Source organism: Triturus cristatus, chromosome 2_2 (assembly GCF_964204655.1).
Source record: "Triturus cristatus chromosome 2_2, aTriCri1.1, whole genome shotgun sequence".
NCBI lineage: Eukaryota > Metazoa > Chordata > Amphibia > Caudata > Salamandridae > Triturus > Triturus cristatus.
In genome coordinates, this window is record NC_140582.1 from 1204700640 (window position 1) to 1204724162 (window position 23523).

The 23523-nt window shown below is 47.7% G+C and overlaps 1 protein-coding gene across 1 annotated transcript in view; it reads left to right on the forward strand.

Moving 5' to 3' along the window:
* LOC146863397 (cell adhesion molecule CEACAM8-like) overlaps positions 1–23523 on the forward strand; it is a 185482-nt gene that overhangs the window by 109913 nt on the left and 52046 nt on the right. The window contains exons 4-5 of the mRNA XM_085642821.1: positions 6448–6585; positions 6667–6764. Of these exons, the coding sequence (XP_085498947.1) occupies positions 6448–6585; positions 6667–6764 (236 nt within the window). The remainder of the gene's footprint in view (positions 1–6447; positions 6586–6666; positions 6765–23523) is intronic.

Sequence of the window (23523 nt, forward strand, 5' to 3'; positions counted from 1 at the left end):
TTCCGTCAACATCAACACAAGCGACAACAAATCCTTCCAGTGTCATCTTCTATACCATCCCCCAGGAAACACCACCACTTTCACCGAACATCTGTCTGATATGATTGCACATTGCGCACTCCGAGACGCCAACAACCTAATTCTGGGAGACCTGAACCTACACTGGAACGAAAACAGCAACACGGTAATCCAGAACCTAAATGAGCTGCTACTCAGCAATAACCTCACCCAGCATTGTTCAGAATCTACCCACGACAAAGGAGCGATCCTGGATGCCATCATCTCCCAACGGGACTCCACCACAATCGATCAGATCCTACCTGTCGACTGGTCTGACCACCACCTTATCCTCTTCCACTTCAATCAACCAATTAAACTTCAACCCCCACCCAAGACACCCGCAAATGGACGAGAAATCTTTGACAGATCTCCATGGACGACTTTGAATGACGGTTATGCTCACTCCTGCCTACCACCGCGGACGATCTTTCTACAATGGAACTCACCACTCACTATAACTCTACTATGACTTCCATCCTTGATCAAGTAGCCCCCCTGAAACTGAAAAAAAACAGGAACATTCCGTCCAGATCATGGTTCAACTCTGACATCAACGCGGAAAGAAGACAACTAAGAGCCGCAGAACGACTATGGAGGAACAACCCCTCCAATTTCCTCCTTGAGCAACTCAAGGAAACCCGAAGGAAATACAAAAAGCACATTAACAACGAAAAAACCACCTTCTTCTGCACCACCCTCGACTCCGTGAAAAATAGACCGAAAGAACTATTCAACATCATCAGACAACAAACATCCAATCCCTCAGCTGCCCCTAGCCAAGCCTCCAAAGACCTATGCGACAACTTCGCCATCTTCTTTAAAGACAAAGTCTCCAAGATCGAGCTCTCACTTGACATCAACCCTAACCCCTCATGCACAATCCCTCCCCCTGAAACTGAAACCAACACATGCAAATATCCTGCGAAATCCTGGAAATCCTTCAACCCTGTACCTGAAAACGAGTCTCTTAAACTGATCGCCTCCTCCAAACCCGCATCTCACGCACTTGACCCTTTACCTACCCAACTGACCAAAAAACTGCAACTCTCCATCGCTCCATTCTGGTGCAAGATCATAAACAGCTCCTTGAGTTCCGGCATCATTCCAGACTGCCTCAAAGTCGGCCAAGTCACACCTCTCCTGAAAAAACTCTGCCTTGACACCAATGATTTGAACAACTTCAGACCCATTTCCAACCTCCCCCTACTTGCTAAAATCCTTGAAAAGTGCGTTCTTTCTCAACTAACGCAGCACATTGACAACCTTAATGTTCTAGATACCCACCAATCGGTTTTCTGCAAAGGCTACAGCACCGAGACAGCGATCCTAAACATCGTGGACGGCATGCACAAATCTCTAGATACCGACAAATGCTGCGTACTCATCCTCCTGGACTTATCAGCAGCCTTTGACACGGTGGATCACAATTTACTCATCAAGGCTCTGCAAGACAGAGGAGGTGCTGACGAGGTGGTCTTACAATGGTTTTCCTCCTTCTTACAAAACCGCTCCCAAAAAATAAAACTCAAATCCTTCACATCCGACTCACACCCCATCAACAGAGGCATCCCACAAGGATCAGTGCTCTCCCCTTAACTGTTCAACTTTTATATGGAACCCCTCAACTCCATACTTAAAAAAGCCAATATCACCTTCCACCTCTATGCAGATAACACCCAGATCTATCTGGAAACCTCTTCCTTTGAAGATATTCAGAGACTAAACAATACTCTCAAAGAAGTCAAACACTGGCTAGCCATAAACCACCTCAAACTCAACCAAGACAAAACCGAAATACTCCTCATCTCCAATAAAGAAAAAAATCCCCAAACCAAGGAATGGATTAAAGCAATCAATGCTCTCAACGGTATTCACACCCTGGCCAACGCCATAAAATCTTTAGGAATCACCCTAGACCCTAAACTGGACATGGTCAGTCACATCAAGAACTCCGCGAAAAGTGCCTTCCTCAATCTGAAGCTTGTCTACAAAATAAAACCCTTCATCCCTCCCAAAGACCTCAAACAAGCCACCCAATCCCTGGTGATTTCCAGACTTGATTATGGAAATGTTATCCTCACTGGTGCAGCGAAATCCCACATGGCCCCCCTCAAAACTACTCTAAACGCAGCAGCCAGAATGGTCATCGGAGTCAGGAAATTTGAGCACATTGCACCTGCACTCAAGGAACTAAAATGGCTCCCAGTAGAGATGCGTGCCAGCTTCAGAACTGCCTGTCTCACGCACAAAGCCCTCCACACAGGGAAACCGGAATACCTGGCTTTCAAACTCAGTAAGGCCAGCCAGACAAGGAACCTCAGGAGCTCCAACTCCCTACTGCTCATCCCTTTGAAAACATGCAAAAAAAAACTGCTGATCGATCCTTCGCTGGAAATTGACCCAAAATCTGGAATTCCATCCCAGCATACATTAGGAATATCCCATCCTTTGTAAAATTAAAAAAACTCCTGAAAGACCTCTTCCTCAACCGCGCCTTCCCAAACAGTTAACACTCACTGTTGGTCGCTTACCGACTTTCTGCAGCACCATGGCACTTTCTCACCATCATCTACCTCCTCCAAGTGCCCCTGTGCCCCCCTTGTTACCCCCCCTCCATGTAATGGGTTTCCGTTCATTACAGGGTGCAAGACTCCCAGGACTGCCTCATATCATTTGTCGCATCACACGCCGAGACGCTTTGAACCAATTTGTATACCTATGCCTTATTTTTGGTCTCCTGCATTATAATCAGTTGTAAAGCGCTCCGATACCCTCGGGTCTGGCCAGCGCTGTATAAAACTCCGTAAATAAAAAATAAATAAATGGTGTGTCTGTAGTAGAAATAATGCGGTTTTATCATGTATACGTTTTGGATTATCCAATGTCATCCTGTCTTGGAGTTTATTCAGACAGACCTTTAAAGAGAGATGAAATCTTTTTTGTGGTGTATGTGGGTGCCTTGCCATTTTCATGTCTCTGAATCTTTCTTCTCCAGCGGAATCCACCAAGCACAGATTTAAAAGCATGGGAGCAAGTAAAGAATCCTGAGGGGCTATGCAGGTGATGGTGTGAGGTTGAAGGTTGATGTACCTGTGGCAGCAGAAACCAAACCCCAAGTTTTCAGACAATCGAAAATTCTACATCTCAGGCGGTTCCTCTTTGAGGTTGATCTTGCATTAAAAGGCACCCTCCCCATCAACTAACTCAGCATAGATTAGCAAAGTAGCAAATACGTAACTGGGACCCCTCAATAACTGAGTTCTAAATCAGAGAAACGTTAAAGGATTTTATGACACAGATCTTAAAATCAAGCAGAACAGAATAAATGCTATTAATGTTCAAATGCATAGTAAAGAGTAGTCAGTTTCAGAAATATTCTAAGTTGCAAATGAACAGCAAAATCATTAGAAGTCGGACAACATCCCTAGCTGTAAGAAGTTCAGGAAAATCTGAAAATTAGTTGTCAGGATCACAAAGAAACCAGACAGCATCTCTGGTAGAAACAGGAAAGCTCCTGGCTCACCCTCAAAGCAAGAGGTTCTTTTATACAAATGTTGCGTACCAAATGAGAGAAAAATGAAGTTTCATGGTGGCGTAATTGAAAGTAACTAATGTTTAGCAAATCATAGCATGAATTCTCATCTTAAGGCCTATAATACTGTCTCATTTCTAAGAAAGGTTTGAGCAGCTTCCGCATTATAGGAAGTTCAACTAATTTCCATTATTTCTAAACAATGTACTATACACCTGCGGAAGAGTGCTAAGTAAGCCCAGTAATGGAACTTCAGCGTAAGGACCTTGGGTACTTGCAACATATGAAAAGACTAGAAAGTTCATTCACAATGTGTTAGAAATGGGGGCCTCTTGTTGGCAATGGTTTGCACCTTTGTCCAAGTAGGGACCCTTGCTTCTAGTTAGGGCAAAGGAGTAACGCCCTTAGACAACCCCTGCTCACCACCTTAGGAGCTTGGCACAAGCAGACAAGCTTATCTCAGAGGTAGTGTGTAAAGCATTTGTGCACACATACCGTAGCCGTGACACACCTACAAATGGATACCACACCAGTTTAGAAAAATAGGTAATCTTCATCTAAACCAAAATGACAAAAATCCCCGATACATATATCAAAATATCCTCAAAAATAGGTTATTCACAAGAATCAAGCTTATATCAACAAATAACTCCACCTGGAGCTAATACAACATCGTTACTGATGAAAATCCCAAAGTACAGCATTGAGTGTGTTGTGAGTAGCGTCAGGCACGAAGTCACAAAGACCCCAAGAAGAGTACCCTGGCAATTGATGAAAGCAAAGATGGTGCACGGCGTCAGGGAGGTGATGCTTTGTAGGCGCCAGGTGATGCATTGGTTCCTTACAACCACAGGGGAGGTGAAGCATTAGTTCCTTACTGCAATGCAGGGGAGGTGAGGCGTCAGTTTCTAACTGTTGTCAGGGAGGTGAGGCCTCAGTTCCTTTCTGTTGCTGGAGAGGTGATGTCACGGTGGTGGCGAGCTGGCGGTTCTTACAATGATGCTGTGTTGATGGATTCGCGAGTCACCCACGTCGGCTATCAGCTCTGTGATGATGAAGCACTGGTGTCGGTGAGGCCGGGCTGTGATGCAAGTCGGGTCGGTGCACCATGAGCATCACGAACGGTGCCCTCGGCAGCATTGCAGGCAGCGGCCTCAGTGACGGAGTCAATAAGGTGCGGCATCGGGAGGCATCTGGGCTGCGGTGCAAGCCAGGGTGGTGCATCGTGCACTTCACTAGCGGTGCCCACGGCTTCATTGCAGGTCACAGCGTCGCTCGCTGGCATCAGTGTGGCTTGTTCCTTCTGTGGCAGCTGAAACAGCAGTTCCAGATGCAGGCAGACAGAGGTAGTGAAGTCTTTGTGGCTCTGAGACTTCAGAACAGGAGGCAAGCTCTACATCAAGCCCTTGGAGATCTTCTTCAAGCAGGATACACAGCAAAGTTCAATTTTTGTCCTCCCCTTGGCAGAAACAGCCACCGCAGGCTAATCCCAGACAGCATACAGCAAAGGGGCAGTACTTTTCCTTCAGATTTCACAGCTATTCTCCTTGGCAGAGTTTCCTCTTGAGTCCAAAAGTCATCTAAAGTTGTGGGGTCTGGGTCCTAATATTTATACTGCATTTCTCTTTGTCCTCTTGTAGCAAAAAGGCTCTGTGCTCAGTTCAAACCAGTTCTGTCCTTTCTGGCCCAGCTTCCTAGCAGGAGGTTGATTCAGCATTGTCCAAGGCAGACCAGGCCTATTGAGGTGCTGGGAAATCTCCTCTCACCACTCTAAATGTAGCCCAAGTCTATTAAGAATCCAGGAAAGGCAGGACACACCTCACCCCTACCAGTGGCTGTCTACCGTGAATTCACATCCCTAGCCCTTGTACCTCAAACGCAAGACAATCAATCCACAACCCAGCAGAGGCACACAGGATGGTTAAGCAAAAAAATGACTACTCTTTAAAAGTGGCATTTTCAAACACACAATTTAAAAAATATCTTTACTAAAAGATGTACTATTAAATTCTGAGTTCAGAGAGCCTAAAGTCCATTTCTCTATCTTGTCCAAATGGGAAGTTATACTTGTCAGATGTTACACAGTATATTCCCACTCTATCCTATGGGACAGATAGCCTTTCAATAGTAAAACATTAAATGCACTGTATTTCACTATCAGGGAATGTCACACACATCAGTACATGTCCTACCTTTCACATACACTGCGCCTTGCCCCTGGGGGAACTCTGGGCCTACCTGAGGGGTGACTCACATGTATGAAAAGGTAAGGTTAGGGCCTGGCAAGTCAGTGCACATGCCAGGTTGACATGGAGGTTTAAAACTGCGCTCAGAGATTGCAGTGACAGGTGTGAGATACCTTTACAGGGCTACTCATGTGGGTCCTACAGCAAGTCGTTGAAATGACTTGCGATGTAATAGATCGCATTGTAACAATGCGGTCATTGTAGCGACCGCATTGTAAAGGCATGCGATGTAAGGCATGCGTTATTATGGCTGTTTCCTGAGATTTCAGCAAAATGTGGCCTAACAAAATCACATTAATAAACAAACTTCTGTACATTATTTTAAACTCATTTCAAGTGTATTCATGTTAGATTAATATTACCAGATTGGACCTATTATTAAATAAATTATTCAGCAACACTTATTTTTCATAAAAACGTAAATGCTAAAAACATATCAACAAACCCATTTTGACAAACTATATGCTGCTGTTAAGGGGTAACAATGTTTGAAGAATCTCTAAGACCTTTTTGTCTCCACTCTTTTTGTTATTCCTTTTTTCTACTTTCTAATTGCATCTGACAAGACCCTGACAAGCCGGACACTCACAGGCTGTCTTTATTTTTCAGGGGCTGCTCCTTCTTCAGATTCCCCCTGTTCTTGCTGGTGGGTCACATTGGCTGTGGCTTCAGGGATGCTCCTCAGTGCTGTCTTTGTGGTCCTTGCTGTGGTTCTCTTTTATGAGAGACGCGCAAAAAAAGCAAATGGTAAGAGTCTATTCAAAGTCTTTTTTCAAACTAAAAAGCAGTGAAAAAGCAGGTGTAATATAATGTGTTATCTAATTTCAGGCGTGACCCCTGGCGGCGGCCCAAGAGTCATCATTGAATCTGCAGTAAAGTATGAGAACGTAGAGAAGGTAGAGAATAGAAAACAAGCAAAGACTGTGGTGAGTGCATTATAATAAATCTATAAATGCAGTACTCATAAACTGCAAACAGTAATACATATTATTACCATTGACAGGTATGTACAGATAAGACATGTAACCAAGTACAGACTGCAGTGAGAGCATTATAATAAATCTATAAATGCGTATGTACAGCCTGTAACCAAGAGAACACTCACAAACTACAAAGAGAAACACATATTAATATTACTGTGTGTTGCTTGAACATGAAATACCTTGAAAAAACAAAGAGACAAGAGAAGTTTGGCAAAACCGGAACAGTCTGTTTAATTAAACAGATGCTGCCTGGAGAACAGTTACAGGCATAGGTTCTGAGGACTGTCAAAATTTACAATCGATCCGAGATGTGTTTATATACAATTCATTGAATGCCATAAATGGTTCAGGCGATAATTGTATGGTAAGAAATGTAAGTTGTTGCCTTTGGAGTTGCAAATTTATTTATTCGATTAGGAATCCATGTGGGCCTCAAACTTACGTGCACACAATGTGGCCACTGAGTAATGTGTCCAGATACCTGGCATGGGGAGCATGTGATCACTGCGTGCTCTGTAGGTGCTGTGTCCTATTTGGCTATATGTTCCTAACTTATGTAGCATCTGACTTTATGGTGTTTAGGGAGTGTGCATACCCCTCCGGCCATGTGTGCTTTATTGGGGTCAATCTCCCTGCACCATTGTGGTGTCACTGCACCTATCTGCACATTTGATCTGGGATTTCCTGTTTGTTAATTTGTCTACTGGATATGTGTCACCCCTCTGAAACCTGTCAATCAGTGGCCTCAAGCCTAGGGCTCAGAGCCTACCTAAGTACGTACTTTTGAGTCGGTGTTGACGTAGAGTTCACAATGGGTGAATTAATTAATAAAGATGTGAATTTGTTTTAATAAATAAATGTATCATTCTTCATATTGACATTGCTTTCTCAATATTAACATTGTCCCCCCAGTTAAAGTTTCAACTACGCTATCTAACCCATACTTTTTGATAGTTACTTTATGTGGACCTGATGTTCTTTTAGCTCGCTTTTGACAATTACTACTTTCCTAGTTACTTGCATTCTAACCGGTTTGAGAACTGCGTTTTTACAACAGGAAATCTTTAAATGTATGAACTACAAAAAAAAAAACACAATGAAAACTGGCACCAACGATGTGCACAGACCGGAGATCAACCGGGGGAGCCAGGAGAACCAATTTGAGAACCACTCCTGCTCAGGGTACCTCCCTGCTCATGCATGTCTCTTTCTAAATGGTGCAGCGCTTGAATGACAAGAGCCAATGTTCCATTGTCCATATCATTCCTTGGAATAAACGTGCAGCGATCTTCACACACATCCCTCCCTCCATCGCGGTCGTTAAGGGCTATGAAAAGTGTTGCATCACTGAAAGCAGCAATGCAACACTTTTCAGTGTGCCCTCCTTGAGACACCATGTAACAAGGAATGACAGATACGTGAGGAATCGTGACATATCTATTGGCGCAAAACCAGCGCATTGCTGGAGTTGTGTCGTAAGCATAATGTAACTCCGGCAATGCATGGGGGAGGCCTATTCCCATTGTACTGCATCTCTCCTATGCCTGCTGTGAGGCAGGTGTAAGGTTTTGACGCAATAGCGTCCTAGAAGTAGATCAGTGAAATCTGATAGATTTTACTATGGCACTTCTACGATGCTTTTTCTTATAGGAACCCCCACCCTGCATACATTATACCTGAGGCAGATATAATGTAGCGCAGGAATTTACAAGGTGACGCATATGCTTAGATACGTCACTTTGTAGATATGGCGCAATGTGGTGCATTATTTACGTCCCTGCTGTGTCACAAAAAGTGACGCAACAGCGGAGTAAAACTGTTGCAAGCCTTCATAAATATGGCCCTACGTCTAACACATATCTATGCTGCATCACCATGAGGCAAATTGCTCTCAGTTATTCCTTGATTGAGTTAAGGCCAAGCTCAGTGCTATTCATCAGTTTAAGCATCTCCCACTTGGTTATTTGTCACCAGCAGACGTTCGCCTTTATTTATACTATGAAGAAGGGTATAACCCCTCCTGCTGACACTTGTGTGTCTGTGAATAATCTGAATTCTTCTGGAATGTCCTTCTGCTAAGCCCAGCCACTATAATCTACAGTCTTTTTACAAGCCTGATGCAGCAAAGTTGTCTTCTTGCCCAACAGGTGCTGGTACAAGTCCGACAGTTCTTCTCTGGGAATGGCGAGGGTAGGGGTGTGCATGGTTATGAGGGATCAAAGTCTGTGCTATCCGGGGATGAACTGAGTGTAGGCAAAGTAGCCGCACTGCCAATAAAAATGTATCAGCGTTGAGGTGCCCATTGCTATCCAGATGTGCGCAATCATGCCACAGTTCTCATTCATGCCCAGTGGAAACGTTTGTTTACCTCCAAAACGTAAGTAATACAGTGTAAGTTTTACTACAATTAGAGGTTGCCCCTTCCCTTATAGCCAAGTATAGCCACCCACCTTGGTATCCCAGATTTCCTGACAAGTGGTGGAGATGCTCTTATTCGACCCCTCATGACATATTTCCCTTTGTATCTTCAAGTTGGATGGCCCTACACAGGAACTCCATGTCGGGGGTCCACTTGTTGTTAGAGAAGACTGCTCCAGATATGCTAAAGGCCACCCTTGGACCACAAATGGAAGCAGGAGCAGATGTGTTTGGGCTTTGAGTTGGGGGCTCTGGAAAGTTTCGGGCCAAACATTATCCTCCCTTATGGTGCCCTTTCTGTGCATCCTGTCCAGCTCAGTTTAGATATGAGTAGGCTCAGTGAAAAGGTATAGAGCTGTTGGGTTGGTTTTGTATCCGGTTAGATTCACTGCTACGCTGTTGGGTTCTACTTTGTTGGGTTTGATCTTGGCCCTAATTCTGCCATAGGTATAAGTGAAGAAGGCATTTTGCTTTTTCTGGGGCTACCTCTTGGGATAAGTAAAGTCTGTCTATGCCTACTGCATATGATATCAGTGAGCAGATGTAACATGAACTGGCTGGTGTCTGGGGACCCACTGCGGTCATGTGCTGATAACCCGTGTTGTGCAAGAGGGTGCTGTGTAGTGCATGTGTGATACTAGTGTTTGGTTTGATGTAATTTTATGTTGCATGGGAGAGATACCTGCACAAGCGCTGTAACAGTTTTTTAATGGACTCCTTTTGGCCAGGTAATTTTTTAGCAGTGAATAGGTGCAGCAGGGCCCAGAATAGACACAGGGTACTTGGAAAAGCAATAATATGTAACTTGTTATTGAACATTGCAAGTCTTGATATAGATCCAGGGGAGGTGTCTGTGGTGCTCTGGTGACTAGGGTTTCCCTTTTAAAAGTTCGAAAAGGTTTGCACTGTAAATTCATAATCTTGGTTCGTACACTTTGGATCCGTGCTGGGGTGTTGATGTGGCAGCTGAGAGATGATGCACTTGGAGATTCTGTTGTAGACCTTTTGTATAAGAACATTTTGTTAATTCAGAAACATTACATGTGTGACTGTAGTCAATGATTTTTCTGGGCTTCCTGTACTTCCCTTAGGGGTGTGTTCTCCACACTCCACTAGTTGCAATTTTAGTGAAGGTGGCCGTGGTAATGGATAGCTTTTTAACCGCTAAAAACTAAAGGTAGCTTATTAGTAATAAGACAGATTAATCTCTTTATCAGCCATTGAGCCCCCCCCTACATACCTAACTGGGGAACATATTTACAAAAGAAGTGGCGGAGCGTGGCGTTAGCCTTGTTGGCTTAACGACGCGCGCAGCCACTTCTGAAATGCAGGGCTGCACCGTATTAACATGAATACGGTGCAGCCCTGCGTTTCACCCTGCACTGGTGCTAAATTTTGCTGCTTAACACCAATGCAGGCACTCTTGCACCATTGTGCAAGGGTGCCTGCGTTGCAGGGTAAGATTGTTTGTGCACAGGAAGGTGTCCCTTCCTGCACATAAACAATCTTTACATGACGTTTTTCAAATTCTATGTGTGCTACAAGTTGCAACTTGTCATTTAAAAAAAATTATTGTTTACATGCAGGAAGGAGCTCCTTCCTGCACATAAACAATCAATGGCGTTTTGTTATTTCTATGTGTGCTGCACAACACAGCACACATCGAAACAGCAAAAACGAGGAGAAATTAAGCATTTCTCCTCATTTCGCGAGGATAAGACCAAGCATTTTTTGGTCTTAATTTTGGCGCTGCCCCATATTTACGCCACCATTGTAAATATGGGGCAGCATCAAAATCAATGGGTGTTGGGGTGGAAGGCAGACCGCAACACACATTGCCCTACCCTTTCACGCTAATTATAGTGTGAAAGGGTGCCTTATTTACAAGGCAGCGTTAAGCCACTTTAAGTGGCTTAACGCTGCTTTGTGAATAGAGCGAAGCCTGTATCACCACCAAAATGTCTTTAAAAGTGACGCTCTGGTGGCGATAGGGGCTTGTAAATATGCCCCTGGGTTCTTAAACTAGTGTGAGATATTTATAGAGTGGTCTTGTAATCATAAAGATCAATCACATCAGCTTTGACCAAAAAACCTGTTATAGGCCAGTGATGATAATGAACAGGGACTGCCCCAGAAATTCTGGATGCCAAGCTACCCCAAGAAAACCCCGCCACTAAGGGCTTGGACTAGACATCATGTGGACGCGTCGCCAGTTATTTGGCTCTTGTGCATGTGCTGTGGAGGTTGTATGGTCTTCATTATCTCAGGCATGCAGGAATCTTGGCTCCCGCCACTTGTGGACAGCTTCGTTTTAGAACTGAAAGGGGAACCTCCATTGTTCCGAGACCTCTAGTGTTTTGAAGCACTGTTGGGGCTACATGCCACGAAGGAAACTTTGGGCCCAGGCCAAATCCCCAAGAATGGGGACATATCAAATTGGTGATTGAAACCCACCCCTATTGACTTTTTGGACGTGGAGACCAAGGTGCCTGGCTTTTAAGTATACCTGGTCGACAGAACGGATACAGCTGCCGTGAATCACTAAATGCAAGTAAAAGCTTGGATTCCCAACATTGTCTCCTTGATCCTTCTTTTGGTTTGATACCATTTTTGGGGATGTGGGTGAAGGGATGCTATTTATTCTGGGGGTGTATCTTACTGCATGTTTGAGCTCTATATTTATGTGAAGGCATTATCTCCCTAGACAGTTATCTCTCCCTGTCAAGGTTGTGGCCCTGGACCTTGTTGGGCTGAGTTCCTTGTCTGTGGAGGCTACTGCCACAGGTATGTCCAACTACCTGATCCCTGCTGCAGGGGTGTGGTGGCTGATGGACCCCCGTGACTAAATGTAAGGTGCATTCAGGTTCCCCTGTGCTTGGCTTTGTGGATGTACATTCATAGGGTTTTGTGGTGGCTGGCCCAGGCCCATCGATCTCTGCTCATAGTATGCCTTCAGCTAGCATCTGTCTGACAGGTGGCCCATCCTGTGGCGATAGGAGCATCCCCTAAGGTCTGGTTGTTGCAAGGCTCCCTGACCTCTGCTGTCATAGCTAGGTTGAAATCCTCTGGGGTTTTGCATTGGATTTCCCTCTAAGACGGGTGCCTTTTTCACACTCAAGGCCACCGTGGCCCCCTTCAATCAATCAATCAAACATTTGTAGAGCGCACTACATACCTGTGAGGGTCTCAAGGCGCTGGGGGGGACGGGGCGCTACTGACTTGAATAGCCTCCTGAAGGTCAGCAGGTCTTGGGTCTGTCATAGGCTCAGTGGGAGGGTGTTCCAGGTCTTGGCGGAGAGGTGGGAGAAGGACCTCCCGCCGGTGGTTGTTCTGTGGATGCGCGGGATGGTGGCGTGTACGAGGTCAGCGGAGCGGAGCTGGCAGTTGGGGATGTAGAAGGAAAGTCGTTTCTTGAGGTAGGCTGGGCCGGTCTTGTGGAGTGCCTTGTGTGCGTGGATGAGGAGCTTGAAGGATATCCTCTTGTTGACGGGCAGCCACTGCAGGTTTCTCAGGTGGGGGGTGATGTGGCAGTGGCGTGGTACGTCGAGGATCAGTCGTGCCGAGACGTTTTGGATGCGTTGCAGTCGTTTGATGAGCTTGGTCGAGGCTCCTGCGTAGAGGGCGTTTCCGTAGTCGAGTCTGCTGATGACGAGGGCCTGGGTGACTGTTCTTCTTGTATCTGTCGGGATCCACCTGTAGATCTTGCGGAGCACGCGGAGGGTGTTGAAGCAGAAGGAGGAGACGGCGTTGACTTGCTTGGTCATGGAGAGCGTTGAGTCGAGGATGATTCCCAGGTTGCGTGCGTGGTCGGTGGGTGTCGGGCTGTCCCCAGTGTCATCGGCCACCAGGAGTCGTCCCAGGCTGAAGGGTTGGAGCCGAGGATGGGGACCTCCGTTTTGTCCGTGTTCAGCTTCAGTCGGTTGGTCTTCATCCAGTCGGCGACGGCTTTCATTCCTTTGTGGAGGTTGGCTTTGGCGGTGATGGGGTCCTTGGTGAGGGAGAGGATCAGTTGAGTGTCGTCGGCGTAGGAGATTATGTTGAGGTCGTACTGTCGGGCGACGTGTGCGAGCGGGGCCATGTAAATTTTCAACAGCGTCGGGCTGAGGGAGGAATCCTGGGGTACGCCGCAGAGGATCTCGGAGGCTTTGGATCGGAATGGGGGGAGGCGGACGCTCTGGGTTCTGCCGGAGAGGAAGGAGGTGGTCCATTCCAGGGCTTTGTCTCGGATCCCTACGGCGTGGAGGTGTGTGCGTAGTGTGCGGTGGCAGACAGTGTCGAAGGCGGCGGAGGATGAGGGCTGCTCTCTCACCGTTGTCAAGCAGTGTCCTGATGTCGTTGGTGGCAGCGATGAGGGCGGTCTCGGTGCTGTGGTTGCTACGGAACCCTGACTGGGAAGTGTCCAAGATTCTGTTTTCTTCGAGGTATCGGGTTAGCTGTCTGTTGACGATCTTCTAGATGACCTTGGCCGGGAACGGGAGCAGTGAGATGGGCCGGAAGTTCCTGAGGTCTCTAGGGTCTGCCTTGGGTTTTTTGAGTAGGGCGTTGATGTCAGCGTGTTTTCAGCTCTCTGGGAAGGTTTGCGGCTCGAGGGAGATATTGATGACGTTGCGCAGGTGGGGTGCGATGGAGCTGCTGGCTTTGTTGAAGATGTGGTGCGGGAATGGATCTGAAAGGGAGCCGGAGTGGATTGTGCTCATGGTCTTGATGGTGTCATCGATGCTTACGCTGGTCCAGGGTAGCAGGGGGTCGCGGTCGATGGTGTGCAGAGAGTCTGTTGTGTTGCTGTCTGTTGGGGCTGTCTGGGTGTTGAAGCGGTAGTGGATGTCTGCTATCTGGCGATGGAGTCACACAGGGCTTGCGATGGCGGGATGTCGTTGGTATTGGAGCCGGGGTTGGAGAGCTCCTTCATGATGTTGAAGAGCTCCTTGCTATTGTGTGTGTTGTTGTCGAGGTGGTCTTTGAAGAAGGTCCTCTTGGCAGTCCTGATGAGGTGATGGTTGCTGCGGGTGACGTCCTTGTGGGCTGCGTGGCTGTCCGGAGTTTATTCGCTGTGCCATTTCTTCTCTAGATTCCGGCAGGCTCGCTTGGAGGCTAGGAGTTCTGGGGTGGAACCAGCTGACCCTTTTGCTGGTGTCTCTGTGGGGGGGTTTCTTCAGTGGGGTGAGAGAGTTGACGCAGCCGTCGATCCAGCGTCTGAGGCTGTAGGCAGCTTCGTCGGTGTTAGAGGGTTCGGTGGGTGGGCTGAGAGCGAGGTTTGCGTGTAGTTGGTCTTCGGTGATTTTTCTCCAGCAGCGGCGACGGATCTGTTTGGTGCGGTTATGTGTGGTGGGTTTCTGGAAGGAGAAGTGGATGCAGCGGTGGTCGGTCCAGAGGAGTTCAGTGGTGTGGCTGAAGGTGACGTGGGGGCTTGCGGAAAAGATGGGGTCAAGCGTGTGGCCGGCGGAGTGGGTAGGCGTTGTGACGAGTTGCCTCAGTCGGAGGTTGGCGAGGTTATCGATCAGAGTTGTGGAGTTGCTGTTGTTATTGTTCTCCAGGTGAAAGTTCAGGTCTCCGAGGAGGATGTAGTCGGTGGAGGTCAGGGCGTGCGTGCTGATGAAGTCGGCGATGGAGTCGCTGAACTGGGGTCGGGTCCAGGGGGTCTGTAGATGAGGGTGCCTCTGAGGTTGGAGTTGGGGTCTGTGTCGATCTGGAAACGCATGTGTTCGGCGGTGCTGAAAGTGTCGTCGGTGCTGGTCGAGACCCTAATGCTATTCTTGTGGACGATGGCGATTCCTCCTCCGACTCCGTTGGTGCGGTCTCTGCGGGTGATCTTGTAGCCGTCTGGGATGGCTATGGCGATGTCGGGTGCGGAGGAGTCGTTCATCCAGGTCTCTGTTAGGAAGGCGACGTCCGGGGATGATGTGTCGAGCAGGTCTCAAAGCTCGACGGCGTGTTTGCGTGCGGAGCGGGTGTTCAGTAGGATGCATCGGAGGTTGAGGTCTTTCTTGGCAGGTGGTTCGGCGGCTCTGAGGCTGGTGTAGCTGCAGTTCCAGCAGGTGAAGGGACCGTGTGTGCGTTTTGGGGCGGCCTTGAAGCAGGTGTGGGTCCGTCCGGGGTTGAGAGCGTGGAGTGTGCTGGCATCGTAGCGGTGTTGGTCGTCGTGGCGGGTACGGGGACCAGGGGTTCTGGTGCCGGGCACAGTCCAGGCGCGGACAGGCCAGACTGGCTTGCCTTAGGCACGCCTTCGGCATGCCAGCAGCGCGTCCGCTGCACGGCTGCGCAACGGCCGCCATATATGGGGATGTGGGAGAGAGGAGCAGGTGGGAGGCTGGGGCAGCGAATGGGCAGTAAGGGGGGTGGGGCCGCAGCGGCGGGAACGGCAGCGGCGAGGGCACCTGAAGGCAACTGGGTACAATCAGGGGCAGCGAGGGGGAAACAGAAGCCAAAACAGGAACAGATATGGGGCAGCGAGGGGGAAACAGAAGGTAAGAGGGCACAGAATGAAGGGGCAACGAGGGGAACAGAAGGCAAGCAAAATGGGCACAGATAAGAATGTAGGCAGTACAGGGAAGACAGACAGCGACAGAGATACAAACATAAGGCCTACCACTGGCCACCAGGGATGAGGCGCAGGTGGCAGCCTGCGGGTGGAGGAGGGCCTCAACTTCTACAGCAGCGGCAGGACACACAGGCGGAGCTGTGTGGTGGGGGAGCGACCTACCAGCAAGGTCAAGGGCCGCTCTCCTCACCACGCAGAGACCGCCATATATGGGGATCTGGGAATGAGGAGCAGCTGGGAGGCGGGAGGCAGGGGCAGCAAATGGGAAGCAAGGGGGCGGGCCGCAGGGGACGCAGTGGCGGGAATGGGAGTGGCGAGGGCACCTGAAGGCAACCGGGCACAATCAGGGACTGCGAGGGGGAAACAGAAGGCAAAATGGGCACAAATCAGGGGCAGCGAGGGGGAACAGAAGGTAAGAGGGCACAGAATGAAGGGGCAACGAGGGGAACAGAAGGCAAGCAAAACTGGCACAGATCAGGGGCAGCGAGGGGGAAACAGAAGGTAAGAGGGCACAGAATGAAGGGGTATCTAGGGGAACAGAAGGCAAGCAAAACGGGCACAAATCAGGGGCAGTGAGGGGAAACAGAAGGCAAAACGGGCACACATCAGGGGCAGCGAGGGGGAACAGAAGGCAAGAGGGCACAGAATGAGGGAGCAAAGAGGGGAACAGAAGGCAAGCAAATCGGGCACAGATAAATATGCAGGCAGTACAGGGAAGACAGACAGCAACAGAGATACAAACCTAAGGCCTACCACTGGCCACCAGGGATGAGGCGCAGGTGGTAGCCTGCGGTTGGAGGAGGGCCTCAACTTCTATAGCAGCGGCAGCGTCAGGACACACAGGCGGAGCTGTGTGGTGGGGGAGCGACCTACCAGCAAGGTCAAGGGTCGCTCTCCTCACTGCGCAGCAGCCGCCATATATGGGTATGTGAGAGGGAGGAGCAGCTGGGAGGCGGGAGGCAGGGGCAGCGAATGGGCAGTAAGGGGGGCGGGGCCTCAGGGGATGCAGCGGCGGGAAGAGGAGCGGCGAGGGCACCTGAAGGCAACCAGGCCCAATCAGAGGCAGCGAGGGAGAAACAGAAGGCAAAACAGGCACAATTCAGGGGCAGCGAGTGGGAACAGAAGGTAAGAGGGCACAAAAGGGGCAATGAGGGGAACAGAAGGCAAGCAAAACGGGCACAGATCAGGGGCAGTGAGGGGGAAACAGAAGGTAATAGGGCACGGAATGAAGGGGAAACAAGGGCAATAGAAGGCAAGCAAAACGGGCACAAATCAGGGGCAGCGAGGGGGAAACAGAGAGCAAAATGGGCACAAATCAGGGGCAGCGAGGGGGAACAGAAGGCAAGAGGGCACAGAATGAGGGGGCAACGAGGGGAACAGAAGGCAAGCAAAATTGGCACAGATAAGAATGCAGGCAGTAAAGGGAAGACAGACAGCAACAGAGATAGAAACCTAAGGCCTACCATTGGCCACCAGGGATGAGGTGCAGGTGGTAGCCTGCGGGTGGAGGAGGGCCTCAACTTCTACAGCAGCGGCAGCGTCAGGACACACAGGCAGAGCTGTGTGGTGGGGTAGCGACCTACCAGCAAGGTCAAGGGTCGCTCTCCTCACCGCGCAGCGGCCGCCATATATGGGGAAGTGCCCCTTGGGGCATTGTTTTTCAATGTGTTGGACCAATTTAGGGGTTTCTTTCTAGGCTTGCTCTTGTTTTTCTCTTCCCTTTTCAGGCTTCTTTTTGTGACAATGTAATTTATGGGCTTGTAACTCCCGCCAGGGTTTGGTGTCAAACCCAACAACACTGTCCAGATGCTTTGAATCTCTGTGGGCAGCCCCTTTTTGAGTGTAATGGAAAAGAATGCAACTTGGTGGCCAGTATCAGTCCACTGCTCTCCTGTCTCTTGTCCCCATTGTTCCCTAATTCCATGCAGAAATGTATTTATACTCTCCCCTGGCTTCATAGTCTCTCTGCCATTAACGATTGTATATATAGACGGTCAGGGAACATATCCCTCAGTGTTGTCCATATCCGGTGCCTGTATGAATTTAATGCGGGCTCTTCATGATCGGTGTCTGTCAGCGTAATTGTTGGGATTCGAGCTTAGGCAGACACCCTGTTAGTCTGCTCTCCAGTAAAATTACTTAGCAGACTTTTAATCCATTTCCCCGCTCCATCCACCAATGGTGGTAACTTTGTCCTTAACCCCTCTTTATCCATCTAACCCCATGACACATAGCTAGTCCCTGAAATTCTCTTCTGTGGTAACAGGTATATTCTTACTTTGGGTAGCTCTACGTGTTTCTCTCTGACATGGCGTTCCCATCTTTTTAAGCATTCCTGCATAGGGGGGAAGTTCCACGTCGGATCTCCTCCCCCATTCCTGATGCAATCTTCTGCTATTGCCATGTCCTCTGGTTCGAAGGATCCCTTCTCCAGGCAAAGTCTATCATTATTTTCTCTTTCCTGGGTCCAGCAGGCTAGCAGGTGGCAAAATGGGCATGCAAAGATATTGACTTCTTCTCTTGCTACTATCTCCTTGGGGTCAGCTTGTCCTTACTGTACGTTTGGGTGTACCAGCATGCATCCTCGTCGCTGCTCCCCTAATGGGAAAGTACAGGTGCCATCTTGTTTTTCCTGTATCTTGGTTCGGTCAATACCAGGCTGCCTTTGTCTCTTATATGCTGATTGACCCATCTCCTAGGTTGAATACTTAGTGAAGCTCGGATCCCTGCTAGAAACCTCTCATCAAATTTCCTTATGTGGAGTGCACACTGCTCTGTTGTCTGGCTGTGCTCCCAGCGTGCGAGCTCCTTCTCTTTCCATAGCTTGTGCCCTTCCTCCTCATCCTGTCTAATCTGCCTCCTTCCCTCTGAGTTGTGTACTGTTCTTTTCAGTTGGCTTCACCCTCAAATTTGCTCTCTTGTTATTATCCTCAGCTACCTGGGCAAATCCTGTACCCTCACTCTCGATATTGGTTCCTGGTGGACTGGGTTTTGCTTCCTCAACCCCACTTGATGTATCATTGTCTAGGACCACCTCAAATCTCCCTGTCACTCGTACATGTTCCCCTGAACCAGTGAAAGTGCATGTTCTCCATACAGCTGGGGTTCAATGTGTCAGATGCGAAGGACGGGGGGGGGGGGGGTAGAGCTTCTGGAGTCCATTTCATCAGACTTGGTTTGAGCTGGAATTGTGTGGGCATGTGGCCTGCTAGTTTCTAATGCTTGGGCCTAACCATTCATCATTTGATGAGGGGCATGCTCGCTCCTGCTATTGGCAGACTGGAAGATTCTAATGCGGGGGAATGGCGTGAGCACCTCCACACCTGCATATGGAGTGGGAGGTGTTCACGCCTTGCTTGCTATCTGTAGTGTAAGATTATCGATCTGGGCGTCCTCAAAGACGACTCATTATTCTAATTATGCCTCTCTCTTTTTTTAAATGTACTTTTTATTTTATGTAGAGTATTTTATAAAGCGCGAACATGACCCAAGAGTATCAGAGCGCTGTACATAAAATTGACAGAACCAAAAAAATCATAGACAAGTACGTCAAAAGTAAAAGACACAATGGGCTATAGAAACGGATATCAAAATAAACGTCTGCCATTCTATTATTATGCACTGATCTAGATTCTTCATGGTGGGTAATCTGCTGCTGCTCAGAAAATATTCAGTTCCATGTAGTTAGGGGAGCGATGTTTGAGTGGCATTCTCCTGTGAAGGAAGTGCGTCTGACCAATCTAGATATTTTGCTGAAATTGTGACGTCCGCTGCACCCTGGGGAGAGGCTCCCCGGGAGTTTATGAAAGGAATCTATTCATTAGGATCTTTTTACCCTCTTTTTTGAAAAAGTGGGTCGATGGGTTTGAGCACACATTGGGTGGTAAGGAGGTCCAGAGACTTGGGGCCAATCCACAGAAGGAATGTGAGTTGGTTTTTTGTTTTCTGAATCTATGAGGATCAAGCCTGAGAGAGCCTGCGCCTCTTGGATAGCGGCTGCCACCTGAGATTTGAATCTTATCTGCCAGGTAACTAGATGTGTAAAAAATGTAATGCTTTGTGTGTGAGGCAAGCAGTTTTCAGTTGGGTTCTGGCCTCGAAGGTAAGCCAGTCCAGCTACATGAACAATGGGGTGAGTGGTAAATTCGTCTAGTGCCTTTGACCATTCACGTTGCTGCATTGAGGGTCGTTTTGAGTGGAGCTGTTCTCGCTTTGGGTAGACCTGACAGGGTCACAAATCCGTATTCTAGTCTGGAAACCAATAAGGATTGTACTCTTTGTTTGAAGTCTGGAGGTGGCAGATTTGTTTTCATTTATTCAGTAATCTGAGCTGGAATGCAACACTGCCTGTGGTTGCAGTGATGTGAGCTATCATGTTCAGATTCTTGTCTAGTGTTATTCCTAGGGGTTTCAAGGAATCAATATTTGTGGGTTTGCAGTTGAGGCTGTCTAGGTGCTTGAGCCAATCTTGGATAAATGTGGAGCTGTTTTGAGGGGAGAGAAGTTTTTTAGTTTGTTAGTTTGTTCCCATATGTTCAATTGCGTTAAAGTCAAAAGTTCCCTCCATCTGCTATGGAAGTGTGTGTGCCTTTGTATATGTGTGCATATTACAATACAATTTAAACAAAACAAGCAACAAATAAACATAACATAACTTATTTTACTATTTACAAATACTGAAACTCACTCAAACCTGAACTTCTGATTAACCCCGAAAGGACCCCACCCATGTACTTGCAGTGCTGCTGTCTATTTGCCTTACCTCTCCAAATGTGTTAAATTTGATGGTATGCCAGCTCCGTGGGCAGAGTTTGCAGAGTTCTGCCACTCTGCGCTCTGCTTAGAGAGGAGAGTCAGGCAAACTCTCTGCCAACCGCCAGCGGAGCGGAGTTTACCTGCGTGCTCATTATTTGATGTTGGCTGTTTCCACTTCCCCTGTCGCAGCCACACGAGTACCGCTGTCTCGATTTCCAAACTGCCAGTTCAACCTCATGCAACCAATCAGGCGCTAGCTGGTACTTGCGTGCAGGCGCGTACCCTTTTATTGCTGAGAGGTTCTTCACCCCACCACACTACAGCCACATTCCAAGGACTGCTAAAATGTTACAGTTCAAGATGGACCTGTGAGGGTGCGCATGCACAGTAGCTTGTTTTTGTACCAGTTGTCAATGCAGTAAAGCCCCTGACAAACTACAAAAGACCCAGTTTGCACTTGCTTTCGGTGCATGTTCACTCAAAAATTAAGGTGCCATTTAAAAATCGTGTTGGAAATAGCTGCACAGGTCGAGGTGCTGCACATACTGGAAGAGGGGAGAGACAAAGGGAATTGTAGCAGGGACGAAAAAGAAGCGCCATAAGGATGATGATCCAAGATGCCCAGGGGGCAAGTGGGTGAAAGTAAGCTAAGAGCCCTTTCGCCATCACCACCATCATCACCACCAGAAGAGAAGCGACAGCACGAGTGACCCAGCCCGCGAGGTGGAAGGCCTGGGAAGTATAGAGCTGGAAAGACCACAGCCAGTCTCCTCCCTCAGTCCAGGACACTTCACCTTCTGCCCCCTCAAGCTTCCTCCACTATCCAAGCACAGTAAGCAGCCCTAAGGGTCTTTGCTGGACGACATCGGGGCCATCAGTGGCAGTTCACCGACTAAGCCTGCAGCAGCTCAAGGTGAGCCTCGGGCAAGCACAAACCACAGATTATTCATACAGTATTGTCAATGTGATGGATATGTGTCAGTTAAAATGCATGAGAGTGTATTCCTTTTAATGCATGAATGTCCCTAACTATCAACACAATGCTGCTTTTTATTTTTTAAGTTTGAGTTTATTAAAGAAATAAGAAGGGAAGGAGAAAGGGAAGGGGAACAAGGTATAGTCACCATGATAAGCATATACAGAAATTAAGCATTTCAATAGAAACTCTCATTAAAAACAAAAATAACAAGCATGCGGAATACATGAACAGAAACTATTATATGAATGAAAATACCATATAATATAATATAGTGAAACGTAACAAAGAGGAAATAGAGAAACAAGACTATCATGGTGGCTTACGCACCTCAACTGTGTCAGGGCCTGGAGGGGCGTGCGTTGGAGCAAAGGAGGAGAGATAGGATACCAGAAGGAGCCAAAGCAGGTCACGCTTAATTGCTAGAGAGATGGGAGAAACGTAATTTGTATCTAAGCGGCGATGGAAGCAAACTGCATTCCACCACGAGTTGTAGGAAACATTTGTAGCCTGCTTCCAGTTAGAAGTAATGGTATGTATAGCTACAGCAATTAGGAGGTCAAGTAACAAATAATGGTAAGGAGATTGCGAAAGGGACGGTGATAGGGAGCCCAGAAAAACTTGTACAGGAGAAAAAGGGATTTGAAATTAGAATATTTTTTGTAGGTGCGCCCAAACTAAGTACCAGAATTTGGAAATAGGAGGACATTCAAACAACATGTGCTTGAGATCCGCAATGGGACATGAACAGGACCAACAAATAGGGGACGAGTCAGATGAAAAACGGGATAAAACATGTGGAGTACATAAAGTTCTATTATAAATAAAGTAAAGGGTTTGGGTAGTATTAGCAGCTCTAGAGGTCTTATGAAGCTTAGCCCATATTTGGTCCCAAAAAGGTATTGGCCAGTCTTGAGAAAGATCCAGTTGCCATGCAACCTCGAGTTTAGATGTTAGTCTGCCAGTGGAGTATCGAAAGGAATTATAAATAGCAGAGGCTGAGGGAGACGCCTCCAGGAGTAAAGAGGTAGCTTTGCGTTCTGGAGGAATGTCGGTAGATAATGCTAATGGGATCAAGACTGGGAGAAGAGCATTATATTGCGATCGAGCAGAGGAGGGCAATGAGAAAGAGGATTGAAGTTCTTGGAAAGAAAGGGGAGTATCTTGGGAAATTAATTGAGAGATCCAATACAATCCTCGAGAATACCATGTCTTCCAAAATATGGTGCGATTACGAATTTTGATGAGAGAGTTGTGCCATATTGGTTGTTCGCGAATAGAAAGGAGGGAAGGATAAGATGATGATAGGAAAGGGAAAAGGAGAGTACGGAAGTAAGAAATAACAGGCGTACGAAAGCGAACTAAAGAAGACGTGAAGGATAAAAACTCGCGAAAGGTAAAAGGGGATAAAAAGAAAGCTTCCATGCTTAACCAGAGGGGTGGGTAGAGCGGAAGATCAGAAGAGAACCACCGAGATGATTGTTTCCGAGAAAAAGCTCGATGATACTCTCTGAAGTCCGGAAAACGCACACCAGATTGAGCCTTATCTTTGCGCAACGAAGTCAAAGCTATCCGAGACCGCTTGCTATTCCATAAGAATTTCAGTAACAGAGAGTCAATCCGCCTAAAGAGGGAAACTGGAATGTGTACTTGGAGCATGGAAATGGTATAGAGAAGAAGAGGGGATAACATCATTTTTATAGAATTGAGCCGGCCCCACCAGGATAGAAAAAGCGGGTGCCAGCGATGAATAGCCATGTCCATTTTCTTGAAAACATAATCAAAATTAAGTTTAAGCGTATCCGACAGGAGATGAGCGAACCAAACACCCAGATATTTGATCTTAGACGGCTGCCAGGAGAAACCAGTTTGGGGAAAAAGATGCTTTTGACAAATAGAGTTTAAAGGTAGAATTTCGCACTTATCAGCATTTAAACGATAACCAGAGACCGCGGAGAAGGAAGACACCTGATTAAGAAAAGAGGGAATAGAGGAAGCAGGATCAGAGCAATAAA